This window comes from Dendrobates tinctorius, unplaced genomic scaffold (genome assembly GCF_039654945.1).
Source record: "Dendrobates tinctorius isolate UK_male_01 unplaced genomic scaffold, ASM3965494v1 ptg000063l, whole genome shotgun sequence".
In the NCBI taxonomy this organism is placed as follows: Eukaryota; Metazoa; Chordata; class Amphibia; order Anura; family Dendrobatidae; genus Dendrobates; species Dendrobates tinctorius.
The window spans coordinates 31,347,781-31,375,430 of record NW_027361731.1 but is presented as its reverse complement, the minus strand read 5'-3'; the positions used below and the strand labels follow the sequence as shown (position 1 = coordinate 31,375,430).

Here is a 27,650-nt window from a genome sequence, read left to right as displayed (position 1 = left end):
AGCAAAGGGCTGTGCAGCACCAGCATCTCCAGCAGGAGGCAGTGCAGCACCAGCATCTCCAGCAGAGGGCAGTGCAGCACCAGCATCTCCAGCAGAGGGCAGTGCAGCACCAGCATCTCCAGCAAAGGGCTGTGCAGCACCAGCATCTCCAGCAGGAGGCAGTGCAGCACCAGCATCTCCAGCAGAGGGCAGTGCAGCACCAGCATCTCCAGCAGGAGGCAGTGCAGCACCAGCATCTCCAGCAGAGGGCTGTGCAGCACCAGCATCTCCAGCAGGAGGCAGTGCAGCACCAGCATCTCCAGCAGAGGGCAGTGCAGCACCAGCATCTCCAGCAAAGGGCTGTGCAGCACCAGCATCTCCAGCAGAGGGCAGTGCAGCACCAGCATTTCCAGCAGGAGGCAGTGTAGCACCAGCATATCTAGCAGAGGGCAGTGTAGCTCCAGAATCTCCAGCAGAGGGCAGTGCAACACCAGCATTTCCAGCAGGGGGCAGTGCAGCACGGACATCTCATGCAGGGGCAGTGTAGTACCAGCATCTCCAAAAGGGGCAGTGTAGCACCAGCACCTCTAAAAGGGGGCAGTTTAGCACCAGCATCTCCAGCAGAAGGCAGTGTAGTACCAGCATCTCCAGCAGAGGGCAGTGCTGCACCAGCATCTCCAGAAGGGGCAGTGAAACACAAACATCTCCAGCAGGGGGCTGTGTAGCACCAGTATCTCCAGCAGAGGGCATTGTAGTAAAAGCATCTCCAAAAGGGGGCAGTGTAGCACCAGCATTTCCAGCAGGGGGCAGTGCAGCACGGACATCTCATGCAGGGGCAGTGTAGCACCAGCATCTCCAAAAGGGGGCAGTGTAGCACCAGCATCTCCAAAAGGGGGCAGTTTAGCACCAGCATCTCCAGCAGTGGGTAGTGTAGTACCAGCATCTCCAGCAGAGGGCAGTGCTGCACCAGCATCTCCAGAAGGGGCAGTGAAGCACATACATCTCCAGCAGGGGGCAGTGTAGCACCAGGATCTCCAGCAGGGGGCAGTGAAGCACCAGCAGCTGCAGCAGAGGACAGTGAAGCACCAGCATCTCCAGCAGGGGGCAGTGCAGCACAAACATCTTCAGCAGTGTAGTACCAGCATCTCCAACAGAGGGCAGTGCAGCACCAACATTTCCAGCAGGGGGCAGTGTAGTACCAGCATCTCCAGCAGAAGGCAGTGTAGTACCAGCATCTCCAAAATGGGGCAGTGTAGCACCAGCATCTCCAGAGAAGGGCAATGCAGCACCAGCATCTACAGCAGAGGGCAGTGCAGAACGAACATCTCCAGCAGGAGGCAGTGTAGTAAAAGCATCTCCAGCAGGGAGCTGTGCAACACCAGCATTTCCAGCAGGGGGCAGTGCAGCAGGAACATCTCATGCTGGGGCAGTGTAGTATCAGCATCTCCAATAGGGGGCAGTGTAACACCAGCATCTCCAGCAGAGGGCAGTGTAGTAGCAGTGTAGTACCAGCATCTCCAGCAGAGGGCAGTGTAGTACCAGCATCTCCAGCAGAGGGCAGTGTAGTACCAGCATCTCCAGCAACGGGCAGAACAGCACTAGCATTTCCAGCAGGGTGGAGTGCAGTGCCAGCATCTCCAGCAGGGGGCAGTGTAGTACCAGCATCTCCAGCAGGGGGCAGTGCAGTACCAGCATCTCCAGCAGGGGGGAGTGCAACACCAGCATCTCCAGAAAGGGGCAGTGTAGTACCAGCATCTCCAGCAGGGGGCAGTGCAGTACCAGCATCTCCAGCAGGGGGGAGTGCAACACCAGCATCTCCAGAAAGGGGCAGTGTAGTACCACCATCTCCAGCAGGGGGCAGTGCAGTACCAGCATCTCCAGAAGGGGGGAGTGCAACACCAGCATCTCCAGAAAGGGGCAGTGTAGTACCAGCATCTCCAGCAGAGGGCAGTGTAGTACCAGCATCTCCAGCAACGGGCAGAACAGCACTAGCATTTCCAGCAGGGTGGAGTGCAGTGCCAGCATCTCCAGCAGGGGGCAATGTAGTACCAGCATCTCCAGCAGGGGGCAGTGCAGTACCAGCATCTCCAGCAGGGGAGAGTGCAACACCAGCATCTCCAGAAAGGGGCAGTGTAGTACCACCATCTCCAGCAGGGGGCAGTGTAGTACCAGCATTTCCAGCAGGGGGCAGTGTAGCACCAGCATCTCTACCAGGGGACAGCGTAGCTCCTGCATCTCCAGCAGGGGGCAGTGCAGCACTAGCATTTCCAGCAGGGGTGAGTGCAGCACCAACATTTCCAGCAGGGGGCAGTGCAGCACTAGCATTTCCAGCAGGGGGCAGTGCAGCACTAGTATTTCCAGCAGGGGGAAGTGCAGCACCAGCATCTCCAGCAGGGGTGAGTGCAGAATCTCCAGCAGGGGGCAGTGCAGCTCCAGAATCTCCAGCAGGGGGCAGTGCAGCACTAGCATTTCCAGCAAGGGGGAGTGCAGCACCAGCAACAGGGAGTCCACCATTTACACCACACCCATAATTAGCTCATTTTAGGGGAATATATAGAACATAAGTCCCTATAATCGTTGCTTACCTGGAAGGCTCTGGTTTTCATGGCAATAAAGGCATTAATAGGGATAAGAAGAACCATGACGGCAACTCCAGCCAACACCGAGGGTCCCAGGTTCTGAAAGAGGAAGGGACTCAGATCTGACCAGTCACATACAAGGAGGAGAAGGCATTACCAGCTGTCTCCACCAGGGGGCAACACAGATTTCTGCTTTCCTCTTACAAGGTGATCATTACCTGCCAGAGGAAGTACAGCGCCAGGCAGATCTGCAGAGGAGCCGACCACAGCATGTTCAGGAACGTGGTCAGGTCCTGGAAACGTTGCGCGTCCACCGACATCAGATTCACCACTTCTCCCACCGTAGAGGAGCGCTTTGCAGCATTAGTGATCACCAGCGACTGAGGGAACAGGATGGAAACTTAATGGTGGCTCGTAGACTACTAGCCATCAAATCAGGCAGAGTCCTACAGAAGGACAAGGTGAAACTCAAGCAGTCACTTCAACAATCTCCACACAATGTGAATAAGTGTCTATCTACATCCAAGAATGTGGAACTATTATGATTTAATGGACTGGACTCCTCGTGTGGAGATGGGAAACGGGGCGGTCAGACACCAGCAGTCCTGCGTATCCCCAGGGAGACACATTCAGGAGGTCTCATGCCAGAAGAGTAGTGGAATCTTGGTAATTTGTAGGTGACATCTGCTAATCATGGATAGTAGAGTCTACAGGTGACATTAACTATTCCTGGATGGTAGACTCTACAGGTGACATCTACTCATCATGGAAGGTAGACTTTATGGGTAATATTCTCTTATCATGGATGGTGGATCCTACAGGTGACATCTACTCATCATGGAAGGTAGACTTTATGGGTAATATTCTCTTATCATGGATGGTGGATCCTACAGGTGACATCTACTCATCATGGAAGGTAGACTTTATGGGTACTATTCTCTTATCATGGATGGTAGACTCTACAGGTGACATCTACTCAACATGGAAGGTAGACTTTATGGGTAATATTCTCTTATCATGGATGGTGGATCCTACAGGTGACATCTACTCATCATGGAAGGTAGACTTTATGGGTACTATTCTCTTATCATGGATGGTAAATCCTACAGGTGACATCTACTCATCATGGAAGATAGACTTTATGGGTAATATTCTCTTATCATGGATGGTGGATCCTACAGGTGACATCTACTCATCATGGAAGATAGACTTTATGGGTAATATTCTCTTATCATGGATGGTGGATCCTACAGGTGACATCTACTCAACATGGAAGGTAGACTATGGGTAATATTCTCTTATCATGGATGGTAGACTCTACAGGTGACATCTACTCATCATGAAAGGTAGACTTTATGGGTACTATTCTCTTATCATGGATGGTAGATCCTACAGGTGACATCTACTAATCGCAGATGGGAGACTTCATGGGTGATATCTACTAATTTGGATGGTAGACTCTACAGGTGATAGTTACTAATCATGGATGGTAGACTCTATGTGTGATATCTATAACTCATTGATGATGGACTCTCCAGGAGATACCTACTAATTATGGATGGTGTAGTCCAGTGTTTCTTAACTCGAGTCCTGAAGAACCACCAACAGGGCATGTTTTCAGGATTTCCTTATTATTGCATAGGTGATGGAATTAAAGGGGTTGTCCGAGCTTTTCACATAATCTCAGTACATATCTGGGCTGCAGAATTATGACAATAAGTAATTTACTTTCTGTCACTAGTTTGCACGGTTTTCTAGATATTCTGAACAGAACGTCCAGGGTGGGGGTGTTATGGCATTGAAATGAGAACTAGTCATAACCTCCTACTCTACTCCAAACATGCCCTCTATAGCAACAACCCCACACTCCATAGCTACAGGCCCTCCCCGTCCACATGAAGAAGCCCTCATCACACAGTAACAAATTCTTCCCCTCCAGCAGCCTCAGTGCAGAGAGCAGCTGCTCCTCCCCCAGACACACACTGAACAGTGATCTATGGAAAGTGAAACTAGTGAGGAGGAGGGAAAATCGTCCTATATTCTGGGACAGGCTGCTCCCATCAGTATTGGTGTCATTAGAGACACAGTGCTCACACATACACTGCACCAAATCTGCTGCTGTGTGAAGACATCAGTGACACAGAGCTGTCTCATTCACACAGCAGAGGCTTTGTCACACAAATTACATCAGTGACTGCCATCCCCTGTGCAGATTAGAAGCTACAAACCCCCATCACTGGCCATCACACTGTCTGTTCTCACTGCTGCCAGCAGCCTGGGACAGTGAGGGAAGGAATTACTGATAATGAGTTATGTATTGTAATCATGGAGTGGACCAGAATACAGGACGATTTTCCCTCCTCACTAGTTTCACTTTCCATAGATAACTGTTCAGCGTGTGTCTGGGGGAGGAGCAGCTGCTCTCTGCACAGAGGCTGCTGGAGGGGAAGAATTCCTTACTGTGTGATGAGGGCTGCTTCATGTGGACGGGGAGGGCCTGTAGCTATGGAGGGTGGGGTTGTTGCTATAGAGGGCATGTTTGGAGTAGAGTAGGAGGTTACGACTAGTTCTCATTTCAATGCCATAACACACTCCCCTTTGGACGTTCTGTTCAGAATATCTAGAAAACCGTGCAAACTAGTGACAGAAAGTATATTACTTATTGTCATAATTCTGCAGCCCAGATATGCACTGAGATTATGTGAAAAGCCCGGACAACCCCTTTAATGCTTGAGCAGGTCATGAAATTTTCACCTGTGCAATACTAAGGATATCCTGAAAACATGACCTGTTGGTGGGTCTTGAAGACTGGAGTTGAGAAAAACTGGTATGTCGTCTATGGATGATATCTACTAAACATGGATGGTAGTCTCTTCAGATGACCTCAACTAACCATGGATGGAAGACTATGGGTGTTTTTTTTACTAATCATGGATGGTAGACTGTATGGGTTATATCTACTATTCATTAATGGTATACTCTATGGGTGATATCTGTTAATCATGGATGGTACACTCTGTGGGTTATATCTACTAATGGATGGTACACTCTGTGGATTATATCTACTAATGGATTGTACACTCTGTGGACTATATCTACTAATGGATGGTACACTCTGTGGACTATATCTACTAATGGATGGTACACTCTGGATTATATCTAGTAATGGATGGTACACTCTTTGGATTATATCTACTAATGGATGGTACACTCTGTGGACTATATCTACTAATGGATGGTACACTCTGTGGACTATATCTACTAATGGATGGTACACTCTGGGGGTTATATCTACTAATGGATGGTACACTCTGGATTATATCTAGTAATGGATGGTACACTCTGGATTATATCTACTAATGGATGGTTCACTCTGTGGATTATATCTAGTAATGGATGGTACACTCTTTGGATTATATCTACTAATGGATGGTACACTCTGTGGATTATATCTAGTAATGGATGGTTCACTCTGTGGATTATATCTAGTAATGGATGGTACACTCTGTGGATTATATCTACTAATGGATGGTACACTCTGTGGATTATATCTAGTAATGGATGGTACACTCTGTGGATTATATCTACTAATGGATGGTACACTCTGTGGATTATATCTACTAATGGATGGTACACTCTGTGGACTATATCTACTAATGGATGGTACACTCTGGGGGTTATATCTAGTAATGGATGGTACACTCTGGATTATATCTAGTAATGGATGGTACACTCTGTGGATTATATCTACTAATGGATGGTACACTCTGTGGACTATATCTACTAATGGATGGTACACTCTGGGGGTTATATCTACTAATGGATGGTACACTCTGTGGACTATATCTACTAACGGATGGTACACTCTGGGGGTTATATCTACTAATGGATGGTACACTCTGTGGATTATATCTACTAATGGATTGTACACTCTGGATTATATCTACTAATGGATGGTACACTCTGTGGACTATATCTACTAATGGATGGTACACTCTGGGGGTTATATCTACTAATGGATGGTACACTCTGTGGACTATATCTACTAACGGATGGTACACTCTGGGGGTTATATCTACTAATGGATGGTACACTCTGTGGATTATATCTACTAATGGATTGTACACTCTGGATTATATCTACTAATGGATGGTACACTCTGTGGACTATATCTACTAATGGATGGTACACTCTGTGGATTATATCTACTAATGGATGGTACACTCTGTGGACTATATCTACTAATGGATGGTACACTCTGTGGACTATATCTACTAATGGATGGTACACTCTGTGGATTATATCTAGTAATGGATGGTACACTCTTTGGATTATATCTACTAATGGATGGTACACTCTGTGGATTATATCTAGTAATGGATGGTACACTCTGTAGATTATATCTACTAATGGATGGTACACTCTGTGGACTATATCTACTAATGGATGGTACACTCTGGGGGGTTATATCTACTAATGGATGGTACACTCTGGATTATATCTAGTAATGGATGGTACACTCTGTGGATTATATCTACTAATGGATGGTACACTCTGTGGACTATATCTACTAATGGATGGTACACTCTGGGGGTTATATCTACTAATGGATGGTACACTCTGTGGACTATATCTACTAACGGATGGTACACTCTGGGGGTTATATCTACTAATGCATGGTACACTCTGTGGATTATATCTACTAATGGATTGTACACTCTGGATTATATCTACTAATGGATGGTACACTCTGTGGACTATATCTACTAATGGATGGTACACTCTGTGGATTATATCTACTAATGGATGGTACACTCTGTGGACTATATCTACTAATGGATGGTACACTCTGTGGACTATATCTACTAATGGATGGTACACTCTGTGGATTATATCTAGTAATGGATGGTACACTCTTTGGATTATATCTACTAATGGATGGTACACCCTGTGGATTATATCTAGTAATGGATGGTACACTCTGTAGATTATATCTACTAATGGATGGTACACTCTGTGGACTATATCTACTAATGGATGTTACACTCTGGGGGGTTATATCTACTAATGGATGGTACACTCTGGATTATATCTAGTAATGGATGGTACACTCTGTGGATTATATCTACTAATGGATGGTACACTCTGTGGACTATATCTACTAATGGATGGTACACTCTGGGGGTTATATCTACTAATGGATGGTACACTCTGTGGACTATATCTACTAACGGATGGTACACTCTGGGGGTTATATCTACTAATGGATGGTACACTCTGTGGACTATATCTACTAATGGATGGTACACTCTGGATTATATCTAGTAATGGATGGTACACTCTTTGGATTATATCTACTAATGGATGGTACACTCTGTGGACTATATCTACTAATGGATGGTACACTCTGTGGACTATATCTACTAATGGATGGTACACTCTGGGGGTTATATCTACTAATGGATGGTACACTCTGGATTATATCTAGTAATGGATGGTACACTCTGGATTATATCTAGTAATGGATGGTACACTCTGTGGATTATATCTACTAATGGATGGTACACCCTGTGGACTATATCTACTAATGGATGGTTCACTCTGTGGATTATATCTAGTAATGGATGGTACACTCTTTGGATTATATCTACTAATGGATGGTACACTCTGTGGATTATATCTAGTAATGGATGGTTCACTCTGTGGATTATATCTAGTAATGGATGGTACACTCTGTGGATTATATCTACTAATGGATGGTACACTCTGTGGACTATATCTACTAATGGATGGTACACTCTGGGGGTTATATCTAGTAATGGATGGTACACTCTGGATTATATCTAGTAATGGATGGTACACTCTGTGGATTATATCTACTAATGGATGGTACACTCTGTGGACTATATCTACTAATGGATGGTACACTCTGGGGGTTAAATCTACTAATGGATGGTACACTCTGTGGACTATATCTACTAACGGATGGTACACTCTGGGGGTTATATCTACTAATGGATGGTACACTCTGTGGATTATATCTACTAATGGATTGTACACTCTGGATTATATCTACTAATGGATGGTACACTCTGTGGACTATATCTACTAATGGATGGTACACTCTGTGGATTATATCTACTAATGGATGGTACACTCTGTGGACTATATCTACTAATGGATGGTACACTCTGTGGACTATATCTACTAATGGATGGTACACTCTGTGGATTATATCTAGTAATGGATGGTACACTCTTTGGATTATATCTACTAATGGATGGTACACTCTGTGGATTATATCTAGTAATGGATGGTACACTCTGTAGATTATATCTACTAATGGATGGTACACTCTGTGGACTATATCTACTAATGGATGGTACACTCTGGGGGGTTATATCTACTAATGGATGGTACACTCTGGATTATATCTAGTAATGGATGGTACACTCTGTGGATTATATCTACTAATGGATGGTACACTCTGTGGACTATATCTACTAATGGATGGTACACTCTGGGGGTTATATCTACTAATGGATGGTACACTCTGTGGACTATATCTACTAACGGATGGTACACTCTGGGGGTTATATCTACTAATGCATGGTACACTCTGTGGATTATATCTACTAATGGATTGTACACTCTGGATTATATCTACTAATGGATGGTACACTCTGTGGACTATATCTACTAATGGATGGTACACTCTGTGGATTATATCTACTAATGGATGGTACACTCTGTGGACTATATCTACTAATGGATGGTACACTCTGTGGACTATATCTACTAATGGATGGTACACTCTGTGGATTATATCTAGTAATGGATGGTACACTCTTTGGATTATATCTACTAATGGATGGTACACTCTGTGGATTATATCTAGTAATGGATGGTACACTCTGTAGATTATATCTACTAATGGATGGTACACTCTGTGGACTATATCTACTAATGGATGTTACACTCTGGGGGGTTATATCTACTAATGGATGGTACACTCTGGATTATATCTAGTAATGGATGGTACACTCTGTGGATTATATCTACTAATGGATGGTACACTCTGTGGACTATATCTACTAATGGATGGTACACTCTGGGGGTTATATCTACTAATGGATGGTACACTCTGTGGACTATATCTACTAACGGATGGTACACTCTGGGGGTTATATCTACTAATGGATGGTACACTCTGAGGATTATATCTACTAATGGATTGTACACTCTGGATTATATCTACTAATGGATGGTACACTCTGTGGACTATATCTACTAATGGATGGTACACTCTGTGGATTATATCTAGTAATGGATGGTACACTCTTTGGATTATATCTACTAATGGATGGTACACTCTGTGGATTATATCTAGTAATGGATGGTACACTCTGTAGATTATATCTACTAATGGATGGTACACTCTGTGGACTATATCTACTAATGTATGGTACACTCTGGGGGTTATATCTACTAATGGATGGTACACTCTGGATTATATCTAGTAATGGATGGTACACTCTGTGTATTATATCTACTAATGGATGGTACACTCTGTGGACTATATCTACTAATGGATGGTACACTCTGGGGGTTATATAGAATCATAGAATCATAGAATCATAGAATCGTAGAGTTGGAAGGGACCTCCTGGGCCATCTGGTCCAACCCCCTGCTCAAAGCAGGATTCGCTAAATCATCCCAGTTAGATGTCTGTCCAGCCTCTGTTTGAAGACTTCCATTGAAGGAGAACTCACCACTTCTCGTGGCAGCCTGTTCCACTCATTGATCACTCTAACTGTCAAAAAGTTTTTTCTAATATCTAATCTGTGTCTCCTCCCATTCAGCTTCATCCCATTGCTTCTAGTCTTTCCTTGTGCAAATGAGAATAAAGTTGATCCTTCTACAATGTGACAGCCCTTTAGATATTTGTAGACAGCTATTAAGTCTCCTCTCAGTCTTCTCTTTTGCAAACTAAACATTCCCAAATCCTGCAACCTTTCCTCATAAGACAGGGTTTGCAGACCGGTCACCATTCTGGTCGCTCTTTTCTGAACTTGCTCCAGTTTGTTGGTGTCTTTTTTAAAATGTGGTGCCCAAAATTGGACACAATATTCCAGATGAGGTCTGACCAAAGAGGAGTAGAGGGAAATAATTACTTCACGTGATCTAGACTGTATGCTTCTGTTAATACATCCTAGAATTGCATTTGCCTTTTTTGCTGCTGCATCACACTGTTGACTCATATTCAGTCTGTGATCTATTAGTATACCCAAGTCTTTTTCACATGTGCTGTCACTTAGCCCTATTCCTCCCATTCTATATATGCTTTTTTCATTTTTATTGCCCAGATGTAGTACTTTGCATTTCTCCCTGTTAAAAACCATTCTGTTAGTTGCTGCCCACTTCTCCAGTTTATTTAAATCTTTTTGAATCCTCTCTCTCTCTTCTCTAGTATTAGCTATCCCTCCTAGCTTTGTGTCATCAGCAAATTTAATCAGTTTACCCTCAATTCCTTCATCTAAATCGTTGATAAAGATGTTGAACAATACAGGGCCCAGGACAGAGCCCTGTGGTACCCCACTTGAGACATTCTTCCAACTGGATGTGCAGCCATTTACGACCACTCTTTGGGTCCGATCACTAAGCCAGTTATGAATCCACCTAACAGTTGCCTTGTCCATTCCATACTTAGTCATTTTTTCAATAAGGATTGTATGAGAGACTTTGTCAAATGCTTTGCTGAAGTCAAGATATACTATATCTACAGCATTTCCTTGATCCACCCAATCAGTAATACCATCATAGAAGGAAATTAAATTAGTCTGACATGTACTAATGGATGGTACACTCTGTGGACTATATCTACTAATGGATGGTACACTCTGTGGATTATATCTACTAATGGATTGTACATCCTGTGGATTATATCTACTAATGGATGGTACACTCTGTGGACTATATCTACTAATGGATGGTACACTCTGTGGGTTATATCTACTAATGGATGGTAAACTCTGTGGACTATATCTACTAATGGATGGTACACTCTGTGGATTATATCTACTAATGGATGGTACACTCTGGGGGTTATATCTACTAATGGATGGTACACTCTGTGGATTATATCTACTAATGGATGGTACACTCTGTGGATTATATCTACTAATGGATGGTACACTCTGTGGATTATATCTACTAATGGATGGTACACTCTGTGGATTATATCTACTAATGGATGGTACACTCTGTAGGTTATATCTAGTAATGGATGGTACACTCTGTGGACTATATCTACTAATGGATGGTACACTGTGGATTATATCTAGTAATGGATGGTACACTCTTTGGATTATATCTACTAATGGATGGTACACTCTGTGGATTATATCTAGTAATGGATGGTACACTCTTTGGATTATATCTACTAATGGATGGTACACTCTGTGGATTATATCTAGTAATGGATGGTACACTCTGTAGATTATATCTACTAATGGATGGTACACTCTGTGGACTATACTAATGTATGGTACACTCTGGGGGTTATATCTACTAATGGATGGTACACTCTGGATTATATCTAGTAATGGATGGTACACTCTGTGGATTATATCTACTAATGGATGGTACACTCTGTGGACTATATCTACTAATGGATGGTACACTCTGGGGGTTATATCTACTAATGGATGGTACACTCTGTGGACTATATCTACTAATGGATGGTACACTCTGTGGATTATATCTACTAATGGATTGTACATCCTGTGGATTATATCTACTAATGGATGGTACACTCTGTGGACTATATCTACTAATGGATGGTACACTCTGTGGGTTATATCTACTAATGGATGGTAAACTCTGTGGACTATATCTACAAATGGATGGTACACTCTGTGGACTATATCTACTAATGGATGGTACACTCTGTGGATTATATCTACTAATGGATTGTACATCCTGTGGATTATATCTACTAATGGATGGTACACTCTGTGGACTATATCTACTAATGGATGGTACACTCTGTGGGTTATATCTACTAATGGATGGTAAACTCTGTGGACTATATCTACTAATGGATGGTACACTCTGTGGATTATATCTACTAATGGATGGTACACTCTGGGGGTTATATCTACTAATGGATGGTACACTCTGTGGATTATATCTACTAATGGATGGTACACTCTGTGGATTATAACTACTAATGGATGGTACACTCTGTGGATTATATCTACTAATGGATGGTACACTCTGTGGATTATATCTACTAATGGATGGTACACTCTGTAGGTTATATCTAGTAATGGATGGTACACTCTGTGGACTATATCTACTAATGGATGGTACACTGTGGATTATATCTAGTAATGGATGGTACACTCTTTGGATTATATCTACTAATGGATGGTACACTCTGTGGATTATATCTAGTAATGGATGGTACACTCTGTAGATTATATCTACTAATGGATGGTACACTCTGTGGACTATATCTACTAATGTATGGTACACTCTGGGGGTTATATCTACTAATGGATGGTACACTCTGTGGACTATATCTACTAATGGATGGTACACTCTGTGGATTATATCTACTAATGGATTGTACATCCTGTGGATTATATCTACTAATGGATGGTACACTCTGTGGACTATATCTACTAATGGATGGTACACTCTGTGGACTATATCTACTAATGGATGGTACACTCTGTGGGTTATATCTACTAATGGATGGTAAACTCTGTGGACTATATCTACTAATGGATGGTACACTCTGTGGATTATATCTACTAATGGATGGTACACTCTGGGGGTTATATCTACTAATGTATGGTAAACTCTGGGGGTTATATCTACTAATGGATGGTACACTCTGTGGATTATATCTACTAATGGATGGTACACTCTGTGGATTATATCTACTAATGGATGGTACACTCTGTGGATTATATCTACTAATGGATGGTACACTCTGTGGATTATATCTACTAATGGATGGTACACTCTGTAGGTTATATCTAGTAATGGATGGTACACTCTGTGGACTATATCTACTAATGGATGGTACACTGTGGATTATATCTAGTGATGGATGGTGCACTCTGTGGGTTATACCTACTAATGGATGGTTCACTCTGTGGGTTATACCTACTAATGGATGGTACACTCTGTGGATTATATCTAGTAATGGATGGTACACTCGGAGGGTTATATCTACTAATGGATGGTACACTCTTTGGTTATATCTAGTAATGGATGGTACACTCTGTGGATTATATCTAGTAATGGATGGTACACTCGGAGGGTTATATCTACTAATGGATGGTACACTCGGAGGGTTATATCTACTATTGGATGGTACACTCGGAGGGTTATATCTACTAATGGATGGTACACTCTGTGGATTAGATCTACTAATGGATGGTACACTCTGTGGGTTATATCTATTAATGGATGGTACACTCTGTGGATTATATCTACTAATGGATGGTACACTCTGTGGGTTATATCTATTAATGGATGGTACACTCTGTGGATTATATCTACTAATGGATGGTACACTCTGTGGGTTATATCTATTAATGGATGGTACACTCTGTGGATTATATCTACTAATGGATGGTACACTCTGTGGGTTATATCTATTAATGGATGGTACACTCTGTGGATTATATCTACTAATGGATGGTACACTCTGTGGGTAATATCTACTAATGGATGGTACACTCTGAGGGTTATATCTATTAATGGATGGTACACTCTGTGGATTATATCTACTAATGGATGGTACACTCTGTGGATTATATCTAGTAATGGATGGTAGACTCTGTGGGTTATATATGTGGGTTATATATACTAATGGATGGTAGACTCTGTGGGTAATATCTACTAATGGATGGTACACTCTGTGGGTTATATCTACTAATGGATGGTACACTCTGAGGGTTATAGCTACTAATGGATGGTACACTCTGTGTGTCATATATACTAATGGATGGTACACTCTGTGGATTATATCTACTAATGGATGGTACACTCTGTTGGTTATATCTACTATTCTTGGATGTACACCCTGTGAGTTATATCTAGTAATGGATGGTACACTCTGTGGGTTATATCTAGTAATGGATGGTACACTCTGTGGATTATATCTAGTAATGGATGGTACACTCTGTGGGTTATATCTATTAATGGATGGTACACTCTGTGGATTATATCTACTAATGGATGGTACACTGTGGATTATATCTAGTAATGGATGGTAGACTCTGTGGGTTATATATACTAATGGATGGTAGACTCTGTGGGTTATATCTACTAATGGATGGTACACTCTGTGGGTTATATCTACTAATGGATGGTACACTCTGAGGGTTATAGCTACTAATGGATGGTACACTCTGTGTGTCATATATACTAATGGATGGTACACTCTGTGGGTTATACCTACTAATGGATGGTACACTCTGTGGGTTCTAGCTACTAATGGATGGTACACTCTGTGTGTCATATATACTAATGGATGGTACACTCTGTGGATTATATCTACTAATGGATGGTACACTCTGTGGGTTATATCTACTATTCTTGGAGGTACACTGTGTGGGTTATATCTACTAATAGATGGTACACTCTGTGGGTTATATCTACTATTCTTGGATGTACACCCTGTGGGTTATATCTGCAAATGGATGGTAAACTCTGTAGGTTATATCTACTAATGGATGGTACACTCTGTGGGTTATATCTACTATTCTTGGAGGTACACTGTGTGGGTTATATCTACTAATAGATGGTACACTCTGTGGGTTATATCTACTATTCTTGGAGGTACACTGTGTGGGTTATATCTACTAATAGATGGTACACTCTGTGGGTTATATCTACTATTCTTGGATGTACACCCTGTGGGTTATATCTGTAAATGGATGGTAAACTCTGTAGTTTATATCTACTAATGGATGGTACACTCTGTGGGTTATATCTACTATTCTTGGAGGTACACTGTGTGGGTTATATCTACTAATAGATGGTACACTCTGTGGGTTATATCTACTATTCTTGGATGTACACTCTGTGGGTTATATCTACTAATGGATGGTACAATCTGTGGGTTATTTCTACTATTTACGCATGGTACACTCTGTGGGTTATATCTACTAATCATGAATAGTAGACTTTCCAGGTGGAATCTATTAATCACAGATGGTAAACTCTGCAGTTGACATCTACTAATCATGGATGATAGACTTTACGGTGATATTATAGATGGGTGCAGAACCCATAGACCCATCATATGATATATGCTTTTCTCACCTTCCTGTATATGAGCCCAGTGATAGCGCTTCTTAGCCGCATTCCCGTGACGAAGCAATACTGGAAATGCTGGTGGAGTATCAAAGTTTGGGCTATAGAGGAGAGGAACATCAAGACCGCAATACTGAATCCCCACCAGGCGGGAGCTTGGACATTCTTGATGAACATGATGAGAACGCTGGAACAGACAGGGTGTAAATAATAGTGAAGACAGTATAAACACTACTCCAATGATCACTAATGTGATCGAATCGGCCCCATAGATGTTGTTGTTTGAGTTACGCACCTTAGTAACTGGGGGTTCACAAAAGCAAAGAGGTCTTGAAACAGCTTGAAGACAGAACCAATTAAAAAGTAAGGTCCAAATGTCTTTAGCAAAACTTTTATGAAGGACGGCTCTTTCTTCTTTTTGTTGTTCTCGATCAGAACATCAGACTCGGTGGGCTTCTCATTCACATGGTTTAGCTCTATGTCCTGAGTCTTGGTGAACGTCACTTCACTTGTCCTGCAACATGAAAGAGCCATGGGAGATTTTGTAGTTCTACCTTCTGTGCTGATCCACAGGAAAGAAACATGGTCGATAGTCAGAGGACACAACTCAGCAGAAGCTATTTCCAATATTAGATGAGTGGTGTCCTCATATGTGATGCTTACAACATTTGCTTTTATGATGATGTTACCATATTACTTGAATAAATATGGGGCTTGAAAAGGAGTTTTTTTTAAACACCGTAGAAGGATTGAAATATGAGTGTTTACGTTGGGAGCTTAGATATTTGCGAAAACCTTAGCCAAGATGTGGTTGTTTATAGAGGTTGACCGACCACAGTGTGGTCACGTGATATATAATGTACCTTAGCTTGTTCTTCTCATTTTCCCATTCTTTAAACAGTTTGGAAACAACTATTTTTGAGGTATCATCTTCATTCAAAGACCAGAGGTCCTTGTCTTCCAGAGGTCTTTTGTAGCCCAGAATGGCCATCCTAAGAGGGCAGAAAATGTCAAGTCAATCAGAAATTCATATAATATTAAGGCCTTTAGAGGTTGATATGAGAGGCTGCAGTACTTGGATGGGAGATGGTCTCCTAATCATCAACACAAGGCTGTCTTCATGAGTGGTACTCACTGATGGGCCTTGGGAGATCTCAAGAGCTTGTTAAGAGTCAATAGAAGGTTTAAAAGTTGTCAATCAGTTTTCACTGTTTTCAGTGGAAGGTCTAAAGACTATTAATTGATAGGCACAGGAATGTCTCCAGGCTGTCACTCATGGGTGGACAGAGAAGATCTCAGGGCTGTTAATCACTCACTGATGTGTAATGGAGGGTCCCAAGACTGCCAATTACTCATGGATAGGAAAGGAAAGATCTCATGGCTGTCAATCACTCACTGATGATTGGAAGAAGGTCTGAAACACTGACTGATGTGCAAGAAAAGGTCTAAAGGCTTTTCAGTCACTCAATGATGGGCAGGGTATGGACTCGAGACTGTTGGTGGGCATCCAGATTCCTATGAAGCCCTCTAAAGGAAATAGCCTTAGGCAAGAAATGACTGCTCTGGATCTTCTGCCCACATGGACTTATTGAGGGTAACACTTACCTGGTGAACCACCAAAATGTTAATCTCGATAGAAATCCAGCGTCTGACTCTGGGCTGGGATTCTGCGGAGGAGATTTTAATGTCATTCATTATTGGGCACATTGTAGATCAGTAGATTATATAGACGTAGAGGTGTGTATAGACTCACGATGTCCGATCTGACGGGAGAGAAGAATGGTGGCGCCTCCTTGAAACAGGAGAGAATAAGCTCCACCACAAGCAGAGAGAAATAAATAAAAAATGTGGTGAAGCGGAATCGATCCGTCACGCCCTACACACAAAAAGGAGACAAATATCGGCGCCGGGATCATTCATGGTGATGGTCTCTGGGTGACCACAAACCCATCTCTTCCTCGTTACCTCGTTGACTGAAGACAAGACTTTGGAGCGGAATGGGATAATGGCAGACAGTGTAGCTAGGAACCAGAATATTATCAGCACCCCTGAAGACTGGACGCCCCGCAGCCTCTCGTATTGGATAAGTATAGTCGCCGTGATCTGAAAAAATGCAGAACGTCATAAGAGGCCTCCTAACGATCAAATGTCTAGGCCTACTCCACCAGCCACATCAGAATCGACACCCTTTGTGGCATAAACAGTCAGAAATAAATGTGAACATTGATGCGGATGGTGATCAAGGAGTATTTTCCCTGTCTATACCAATCACTCCGGGAGATGCTCCCATCTATACCGATCATTCCGGGAGACATAACCGTCTATACCGATCACTCCGGGAGATGTTCTTCGTCTATGCCGATCACTCTGGAAGACGGTCCCCGTCTATACCAATCACTCCGGGAGACTTTCCCCGTCTATACCGATCACTCTGGGAGATATTCTCCGTCTATGCTAATCACTCTGGAAGACGGTCGTCGTCTATACTAATCAATCCGGGAGACGTTCCCCATCTATAATGATCACTCCGGGAGACGTTCCCCGTCTATACCGATCACTCTGGAAGATGGTCCCCATCTATACCAATCACTCCGGGAGACGTTCCCCATCTATACTGATCACTCCGGGAGACGTTCCCCGTCTATACCGATCACTCTGGAAGATGGTCCCCATCTATACCAATCACTCTGGGAGACTTTCCCCGTCTATACCGATCACTCAGGGAGACGTACCCGTCTATACCAATCACTCAGGGAGACGTACCCGTCTATACCAATCACTCCGGGAGATGTTCCCCGTCTATACCGATCACTCCGGGAGACGTTCCCCATCTATACCGATCACTCTGGAAGATGGACCCCATCTATACCAATCACTCCGGGAGACTTTCCCCGTCTATACCGATCACTCCGGGAGATATTCTCCATCTATGCCAATCACTCTGGAAGACGGTCGTCGTCTATACCAATCACTCCGGGAGACGTTCCCCATCTATACTGATCACTCCGGGAGACTTTCCCCGTCTATACCGATCACTCTGGGAGATATTCTCCGTCTATGCTAATCACTCTGGAAGACGGTCGTCGTCTATACTAATCAATCCGGGAGACGTTCCCCATCTATACTGATCACTCCGGGAGACGTTCCCCGTCTATACCGATCACTCTGGAAGATGGTCCCCATCTATACCAATCACTCCGGGAGACGTTCCCCATCTATACTGATCACTCCGGGAGACGTTCCCCGTCTATACCGATCACTCTGGAAGATGGTCCCCATCTATACCAATCACTCTGGGAGACTTTCCCCGTCTATACCGATCACTCAGGGAGACGTACCCGTCTATACCAATCACTCAGGGAGACGTACCCGTCTATACCAATCACTCCGGGAGATGTTCCCCGTCTATACCGATCACTCCGGGAGACGTTCCCCATCTATACCGATCACTCTGGAAGATGGACCCCATCTATACCAATCACTCCGGGAGACTTTCCCCGTCTATACCGATCACTCCGGGAGATATTCTCCATCTATGCCAATCACTCTGGAAGACGGTCGTTGTCTATACCAATCACTCCGGGAGACGTTCCCCATCTATACTGATCACTCCGGGAGACGTTCCCCGTCTATACCGATCACTCTGGAAGATGGTATAGATGGGGACCAATCACTCCGGGAGCCGTTCCCCGTCTATACTGATCACTCCGGGAGACGTTCCCCGTCTATACCAATCACTCCGGGAGACGTTCCCCATCTATACAAATCACTCCGGGAGCCGTTCCCCATCTATACTGATCACTCCGGGAGACGTTCCCCATCTATACCGATCACTCCGAGAGACGTACCCGTCTATACCGATCACTCCGGGAGACGTACCCGTCTATACCGATCACTCCGGGAGACGTACCCGTCTATACCGATCACTCCGGGAGACGTACCCGTCTATACCGATCACTCAGGGAGACGTACCCGTCTATACCGATCACTCCGGGAGACGTTCCCCGTCTATACCGATCACTCTGGGAGACGGTCCCCGTCTATACCAATCACTCCCGGAGACTTCCCCGTCTATACCGATCACTCCAGGAGACGTTCCCCATTTATAACGATCACTTAGGGATACGTTCCCCATCTATACAGATCAATCCAGGAGACGTTCCCCACCTATACCAATCCCTCCGGTAGACTTTCCCCGTCTATACCGATCCCTCCGGGAGACGTTCCCCATTTATAACGATCACTTAGGGATACGTTCCCCATCTATACAGATCAATCCAGGAGACGTTCCCCACCTATACCAATCCCTCCGGTAGACTTTCCCCGTCTATACCGATCCCTCCGGTACACGTTTCCCGTCTATAACAATACCCATAGCTTAATAAACTGGATACAAACCATAGTTATTCCGACGATCAGAGGGGTGACGAAGTACACCGGGGGAGGGGGCTGATTCTGGATCAGAGTATGGAAAGAGTAGAACAGGTCGGCCCAGCAGACGCACCACAGCAGCACTCCGAAGAGCTGCACAGCAGAAAGCAATGTGTTACCCGACAGTACAAACCATAAGCGATACCTCGGCGGCTCTCGACCTCCTACCGTCTTGGCTTTGCTCAGCGCGGACAGCACGATGTATCCCCTCCGGCTATACTTTAAATAAATAATATAGAATGGCAGTGAAACCCAGAGGTAGATGACAGGGATCCAGGCGACCACCGTGTTTTGGAAGCATGGCGTCAGGTCCGGATGCTCCGTGTACAACGTCAGGTTGGAGTCCTGAAAATAACAAAACAGTGACTGTAGTGGGGTCCGTGACCCACCAGACGACCTTTCTACCACCGGTCTACATTCAGGATCCATGAACAGATGAGAGAAAATGCCAGTATTAAGTTATCATAAACCCATTCAAATGGCGACTCCAAAGCAATAATATCAAGGAGAAACAGAGAGTCCAAAATTTGCCATACTTAATAACAATAATAATATTTATTGGGAAAATGTTACAAGAAAAATGGTCATATAAACATCACATCCATTAATCACTATATCGCTCCATGTAACAAGTTATAAGAAAGCATAATGAAGTGGTCAAGATAATAAATAATTACCCATAAGTAACAGTCCCGCACGGATCCTGGTCACATACCCCGACGCGCGTTTCGCGTTGATAAGTTGCCGCTTCCTTGTTACATGAAGCGATATAGTGATTAATAGATTTCATTCACTGAGGCACTGTTTACTTACTATATTTGAGGTATTTGCACCAAACATTGGAGGTATTTATGATCTTTTGTCTGCAATACCTGTGCCATTGTATTGCAATTTCTATGTACCCGCCTGTATTCGATGGCTATTGGTCACACCCATGGATCTGATTACATCATACATGATTAAACTCATATATAGATTTCTTGGATGTGATGTTTATATGACCATTTTTCTTGTAACATTTTCCCAATAAATATTATTATTGTTATTAAGTATGGCAAATTTTGGACTCGGTTTCTCCTTGATATTAGGATCCATGAACAACTGACGGTCTCATTCTGATAGTTTCCATATAATAGCAGAATTTAATTAAAATGTCACAAATAATATCCATTATTAGCAGTTAACCTTCTTGTTGTTTCCATATACTATCAGAATTCTAGTATAATTTAAATGCGACTGTGACGATACAGCATTGTATCTTAATTAAGCAGACTTCTAACTTCAGTAATCCAGGAGGAATAGATTATCGACTGGTATATGTTGACTATTTAATGTATGTGTTTGTCCTTTGGTTAGGCAAGAAAACACAGACTTTTGTTCATACAAGCCTGTAATATTGACTTGTAGGTTGACATTTGATGTAACATTGTGCTGTTATCCTGGATGATTGAGATATAGGGTAATTGAACAATGATATTTGCTGATATGCTGATTACACATTGTCCAGGCCAGCTAGCTTTCGACTTGCAAAACAGAGAAGTAAAAACTATTCAAATTGATTAAATAGTCAAATAGTGTAAGTTAATCTCATCACATCTTCCTCTTGACCTCTGGATGATGGCTTGAAGGACAACAGTTGTGAGCTATATAAGTGGCATATGCCTCTAACAATATTTATTCAGACAGCCAAGAGATCCAAAGAACCAGAAACTCTTTACAAAATCAGCTGCCAGATCATGGCCATATCACAAAGGACACAGATTTGACATTCTACAGGATTTCAGCTGAGGGGACCACGGCCCCAGCTAGAAGACTACAGTTCTGCTCCTTTGACCATCATTGAACCATGGATACATTTGAGAAAGCCAGGATTGGGATCCTCCAGTCACCAGGCCCCATGAAGACGTTCGGAGAAGCCAAGCTGTGACCCTCCAGTCACCTGGCCACATGAAGACGTTTGGAGAAGCCAGGTTGTGACCCTCCGGTCATCTGGCCCCATTTAGACGTTCGAAAAAGCCAGGTTGGAACCATCCGGTCACCTGGCCCCATGGAGACATTCAGAGAAACTAAGTTGGGACCATCCGGTCAACTGGCCCCAGAGAGACGTTCTGAGAAGCCAGGTTAGGGCCATCCGATCACCTGGTCCCATGGAGACATTCGGACTGTCATCTTCCTAACCTTGTCGTTAACTCCTCTCTGTGTGCGTATCACAGGTGGGGTAGTCGACCCTGGAAGCTGTGAAGTCACAGCTGCTATTATCCTGGCGGGTCAGTGGAAGGGTGAGACTGTGTCATGTGCACCATCTTAAGGTATTTTCTGGGACTGCTCTATGTGTTATCTACCTGTTTTGTGGATCAGTAAAGTATTGCCACACTGTGTTACCCTCACCCTGTGTTGTCTGAGTAGCATTACACCCGTGGTAAAAGGAGAGCGGGCGGTCGGTGGGATGATCCCTTGTCCATGCGGTTTCGGGTTAGTGGACTAGAGCATTCACGTGTCTTCACAGTGACAACTAAGATCCATTATTACCAGCTAACCTGCTTGTTGATGGTTTCCATATAACAAGCGGAGACAATTCTAGTAAAAGGAAACTTAAAGTGGCACAATGAGATCCATCAACAGCATCTAACCTGCTTGTTGATAGTTTCCATATAATACCAGAATTCTGGTATAACCAAAACGTGACACATAAGGTCCATTATTAGCAGTCAACCTGCTTGTTGATAGCTTCAATATAACAAGAGGAGACCATCCCAGTAAAAGGGAACTGAAAGTGGCACAATTAGATCTGTCAACCTGCTCGCTGATAGTTTCCCTTTAGTAACACTTTTTTTTTTTATGTAAAGCTAGAAAAAATAGGAATAAGGTGATATATATGGAGCAGAGAGAAGACGGATTTTATATCTTCCCGGTAATAATAATGTCAGGTCGCTCCGGTGTCTCTGGATGGTGCCGCGTCCTGGTTTCCAGCAGAAATCACATTACCAGTGACCTCCCTCATTAAAGGCAATGAAGCGGCTGAGCCAAGGGCTGATGAATGCCTGGATTGTTACATAATATAAAGCAGACCTGGGCGCCATTCCTCTCCACCAGGCCGCCGCGGAGTCTTCAGGGAAACTCTAAAAGCATTTTTTTTGGTACAATTTCTAAGTCTTGTGAGAAGACAGGAGGTGCGGAGCAAGAAAGATGTCTGCGGGCTGAAAATTGAAGTTAAATAAACCTAAAGGATTTCAGAAAAAGGCATATACAAAAGCTAAAACTCCCCGACCGGTTCTCAGTTAACTCATTCTGCAGTTTGCAAACGTAAAGGCGTGTAGTTTCAGCTGCAAATAATTTTTTTGATTAAAAATGTTGCGCTGATTGGTTTTTACACATCCTTCTATTTCCATGAATGAGTAACCTGAGAATCTATCAGTGAGCTTGGAACTCTTATCCGTCTGATTTCTGATCACAATCCACGTCAAAGTCGAGTTGAATTTTGATGTGAGCTCCCTGACGGAGTCTCAGTTGGCTCAGCCTGCAAATTTATTAATGAAACCCAATTGCAAAAATCCATGCGTTTAAGTAGAAAAAAATATTAACCCTTTCCTCCTGAAAGAGCCTCTATCCTATTTATAAGGAGTGGGGAGAAGACATTTATGGGGAAGTGTAATTAATATATGTACTTTACAGAACGAAGCTTTGTTTGAACATTTCCCTAGCTCGGCACTCACGGAGCATTGACTTTGCCTTGGTTGATCTCATCCTGTTTTTTGATATAATATGCCAAAGGAAAAAAGAGGAACAAGCAAGAAAAAAAATGACATAAAAAAAATAGTGGAGGACAATGGAGAAGTGTCGTTACAGTCTCACCATGCAAATCTCGGCTTATTATAAGCCCCACGTTCCAGAGCCATAGGCCCGTCATACCCGACGTCTCCAGAGGGGGTGCTGTGTTAATGGAATTAGCGATTCATTAGGATAAGGACCTCGAAAGTAAATTCTCTTCTCGCCTACTACCTGACAATATCCTGACACTAGGCCGAATCCACGAGACGTGTCTGAATGAGCTCATAGACGAGTGGCAGAAAGCCCAAATGTAATGATAGTGACTGATGACAGTAATGTAATATTCAGCCTGTAATGTAGAGCAGAGGCCCAGGCTCCCAGACAGGGATACATCTGGATAACTACGCTCTTCTGAAAATGTCCTACACTACAGCTCAATACTATATATAGTTACTGCTGTTACTGGAGAAAATCCTTCACGTACAAGAGTGAAGAGGTGTAAACATAACTCATCCTTTCACTGCTACAAATGGATTTAATTGGTTATACAGCTTTATTACTTCTCTAACCAAATCCGTATGCACTTCTCTTACTGTAAAGAATCCTTCCCAAACCTAAGAGTCATACTGCATGATGCTTTATGGTGTAAACACACATCTCACCAGTATATTGCTACAAACGGATTTAATTGGTTATATAGCTTTATTACTTCTTTAACCAAATCCGTATGCACTCCTCTTACTGTAAACAATCCTTCCCAAACCCAAGAGTCACACAGCATGATACTTTATAGTGTAAACATTATATGGTTCAGAACATTAAGAATACATTTTGTTGGTTTCAACATCTACATTTCCACTCCTCTTACTGTAAAGAATCCATGACACAATATGCAGATTTTACACTTTAATGCTACAATTCCATAGAATCCCACTAGATCTTTACCAAAAGCAAATTGAAAATACCTTAATCCATATCTTTTCAGCTCTTACTGCAAAGAATCCTTTATCCATGAAGATCTCCTACAGGTTCTTTACTACTGTTAATATGAATACTCCACATTTCATATATTTACTGCTCTTTCTGTATAGACTTTGAAGGCAAGCTTTGGATGATTTCCGGTATCAGTGACAATGCTCTGTAAATTAATAGGGATGGCCTAACTTTTCCTTCATGGAAGACTTCGGAGGAAGATTTGGCCTTTTGGTCTCAGAGGGGATAAGTAGCTACTGAGAGGTCCATGCGGAAGGATGAGATGAATAGCCATCATCAAAATGGTCTCTGTGTGGCCACAGTGGTCACTTGCGAGTGAGTGGACCTGCTGTTATTGGGTCAGGGTGAGCAGCATGGACCAGAGGCGCTGATGCAGCTGAGCAGGAAAATAGGAAGGTATGTGGAGCAGCAATGACCAGTAGAGCCTGATATGATGGGTGGCAGCGGCAGGGAAGTACTGGATGCAGCAGAGCCAAATGTGCAGACAGCACCTTGATGCAGGAATATGAATAGTACGCAGGAACAGAAGAGTTGAGTAGGCAATCAGGCACCTTGCAAGAGTGCAAAGAGCACACTGGGACAGCAGAGATAAGTAGGCAATCAGGCACCATGCAAAAGCACAAAGAGCACAATCAGGCACCTTGCAAGAGTGAAAAAAGTACACAGGAACAGCAGAGATGAGTAGGCAATTAGACACCTTGCAAGAATGCAATGACCACACAGGAACAGCAGTGATGAGTGGGCAATCAGACACCTTGCAAGAGTGTAAAGAGCACACAGGAATAGCAGAGATGAGTAGGCAATCAGGCATCTTTCAAGAAAGCAATGACCACATCGGAACAGCAGTGATGAGTAGGCAGACACCTTGCTAGAGAGCAAAGAGTACACAGGAACAGCAGAGATGAGTAGGCAATCAGGCACCGTGCAAGAGCGCAAAGCGCACATAGGAATAACAGAAATCAGTAGTGAATTGTGTACCTTGCAAGAGGGCAATGACCACACAGGAACAGATGAGTAGGCAATCAGGCACCTTATTGCAGCAGAGTTGAGGGAACAGACAGCACCCTTTAATAGAAGGTATCTTAATGGTGCAAAATTGATAGTGTGGAAAGAATCTGGGAAGAGACGAGTAAACTAGCAAATATTTTGAAACAGCAGAGTTGAGAGTGCATACAGCACCAGGAACCGCAGAGCTGAGTTGGTAGGAGGAACTACATGTTTTGTCCCACTCAGGAACAGCTGAGTAGATAATCAGACACCTGGCTGCAGCAGAGCCAAGTAGGAAGCCTGGCTTGACTCCAGGAAGGCATGAAGTAACAGTGTGCACTACTACCTGAATATTCAGGTAATGTACAGCCACCTGAGCTGACCTTAAAGGGCTTTGGATGATGACATCAGAGGGTTATTATAGCAACCCGTCACAAGCACGCACTGTGGGAACTGTCCATGGGGAAGCAAAGACCAGAACATGGCGCTGTGAAGCGACCAACATTGCAGTTTCCAGAGTTCTGTCAATCGTTTCTAGGCATGAGCAAAGCTTTTCTAAACCTCAGAGGAAAACATGTGAGGAATCATGTGGCTTTGAGCTTCTCAACGTAACTCCATGACCCCTTCCTCTTTCTGAGGAATAAAGTCATACAGGAGAGGTCATCATTAATGGAGAAAGACAATGAAAGGGAACGGTAGCTGTATGAGACCCCATCCTGTCTCTCCCGGGAAGAGTCAAGAGAGTGAGTCGGAAAAAATTTGTTCTTCTCCCAACCTGGAGACATGGAGGAACCATTGACTTCCATACTTAGATTACCATGCTGATTGAAGGGAAGTGAGTCTAGAAGTTATCATATTGGTGGCCCTAATCTGGGTGACTAGGCCCCATCTCTATCTGCTCGTAATGTCCATAATCTGGGTGACTATGCCCCATCTCTATCTGCTCGTAATGTCCCTAATCTGGGTGACTAGGCCCCATCTCTATCTGCTCGTAATGTCCCTAATCTGGGTGTCTAGGCCCCATCTCTATCTGCTCGTAATGTCCCTAATCTGGGTGAATCGGCCCCATTTCTATCTGCTCATAATGTCCCTATCTGGGTGACTAGGCCCCATCTCTATCTGCTCGTAATGTCCCTAATCTGGGTGAATAGGCCCCATCTCTATCTGCTCGTAATGTCCCTAATCTGCGTGAATCGACCCCATTTCTATCTGCTCATAATGTCCCTATCTGGGTGACTAGGCCCCATCTCTATCTGCTCGTAACGTCCCTAATCTGGGTGACTAGGCCCCATCTCTATCTGCTCGTAATGTCCCTAATCTGGATGTCTAGGCCCCATCTCTATCTGCTCGTAATGTCTCTAATCTGGGTGAATCGGACCCATTTCTATCTGCTCATATTGTCCCTATCTGGGTGACTAGGCCCCATCTCTATCTGTTCGTAATGTCTCTAATCTGGGTGACTAGGCCCCATCTCTATCTGCTCGTAATGTCCCTAATCTGGGTGACTAGGCCCCATCTCCATCAGCTCGTAATGTCCCTATCTGGGTGACTAGGCCCTATCTCTATCTGCTCGTA

General features: G+C 43.6%; 1 protein-coding gene across 4 annotated transcripts in view; it reads right to left on the bottom strand.

Moving 5' to 3' along the window:
* The window catches only part of ABCC3 (ATP binding cassette subfamily C member 3), a 75,530-nt gene that overhangs the window by 24,189 nt on the left and 23,691 nt on the right, over positions 1 to 27,650 (bottom strand). For all 4 annotated transcript variants that reach the window (XR_012233021.1, XR_012233020.1, XM_073579814.1 and 1 more), the window contains exons 2-11: positions 20,496 to 20,672; positions 20,295 to 20,420; positions 17,862 to 17,999; positions 17,650 to 17,772; positions 17,502 to 17,563; positions 16,760 to 16,888; positions 16,192 to 16,410; positions 15,906 to 16,083; positions 2,777 to 2,938; positions 2,565 to 2,657 (exon numbers count right to left, since the gene is read on the bottom strand). Coding sequence is in view for 2 of the 4 variants with exons in the window: in XM_073579814.1 (XP_073435915.1) it covers positions 2,565 to 2,657; positions 2,777 to 2,938; positions 15,906 to 16,083; positions 16,192 to 16,410; positions 16,760 to 16,888; positions 17,502 to 17,563; positions 17,650 to 17,772; positions 17,862 to 17,999; positions 20,295 to 20,420; positions 20,496 to 20,672 (1,407 nt within the window). In the remaining 2 variants the exon portion in view is untranslated. The remainder of the gene's footprint in view (positions 1 to 2,564; positions 2,658 to 2,776; positions 2,939 to 15,905; positions 16,084 to 16,191; positions 16,411 to 16,759; positions 16,889 to 17,501; positions 17,564 to 17,649; positions 17,773 to 17,861; positions 18,000 to 20,294; positions 20,421 to 20,495; positions 20,673 to 27,650) is intronic.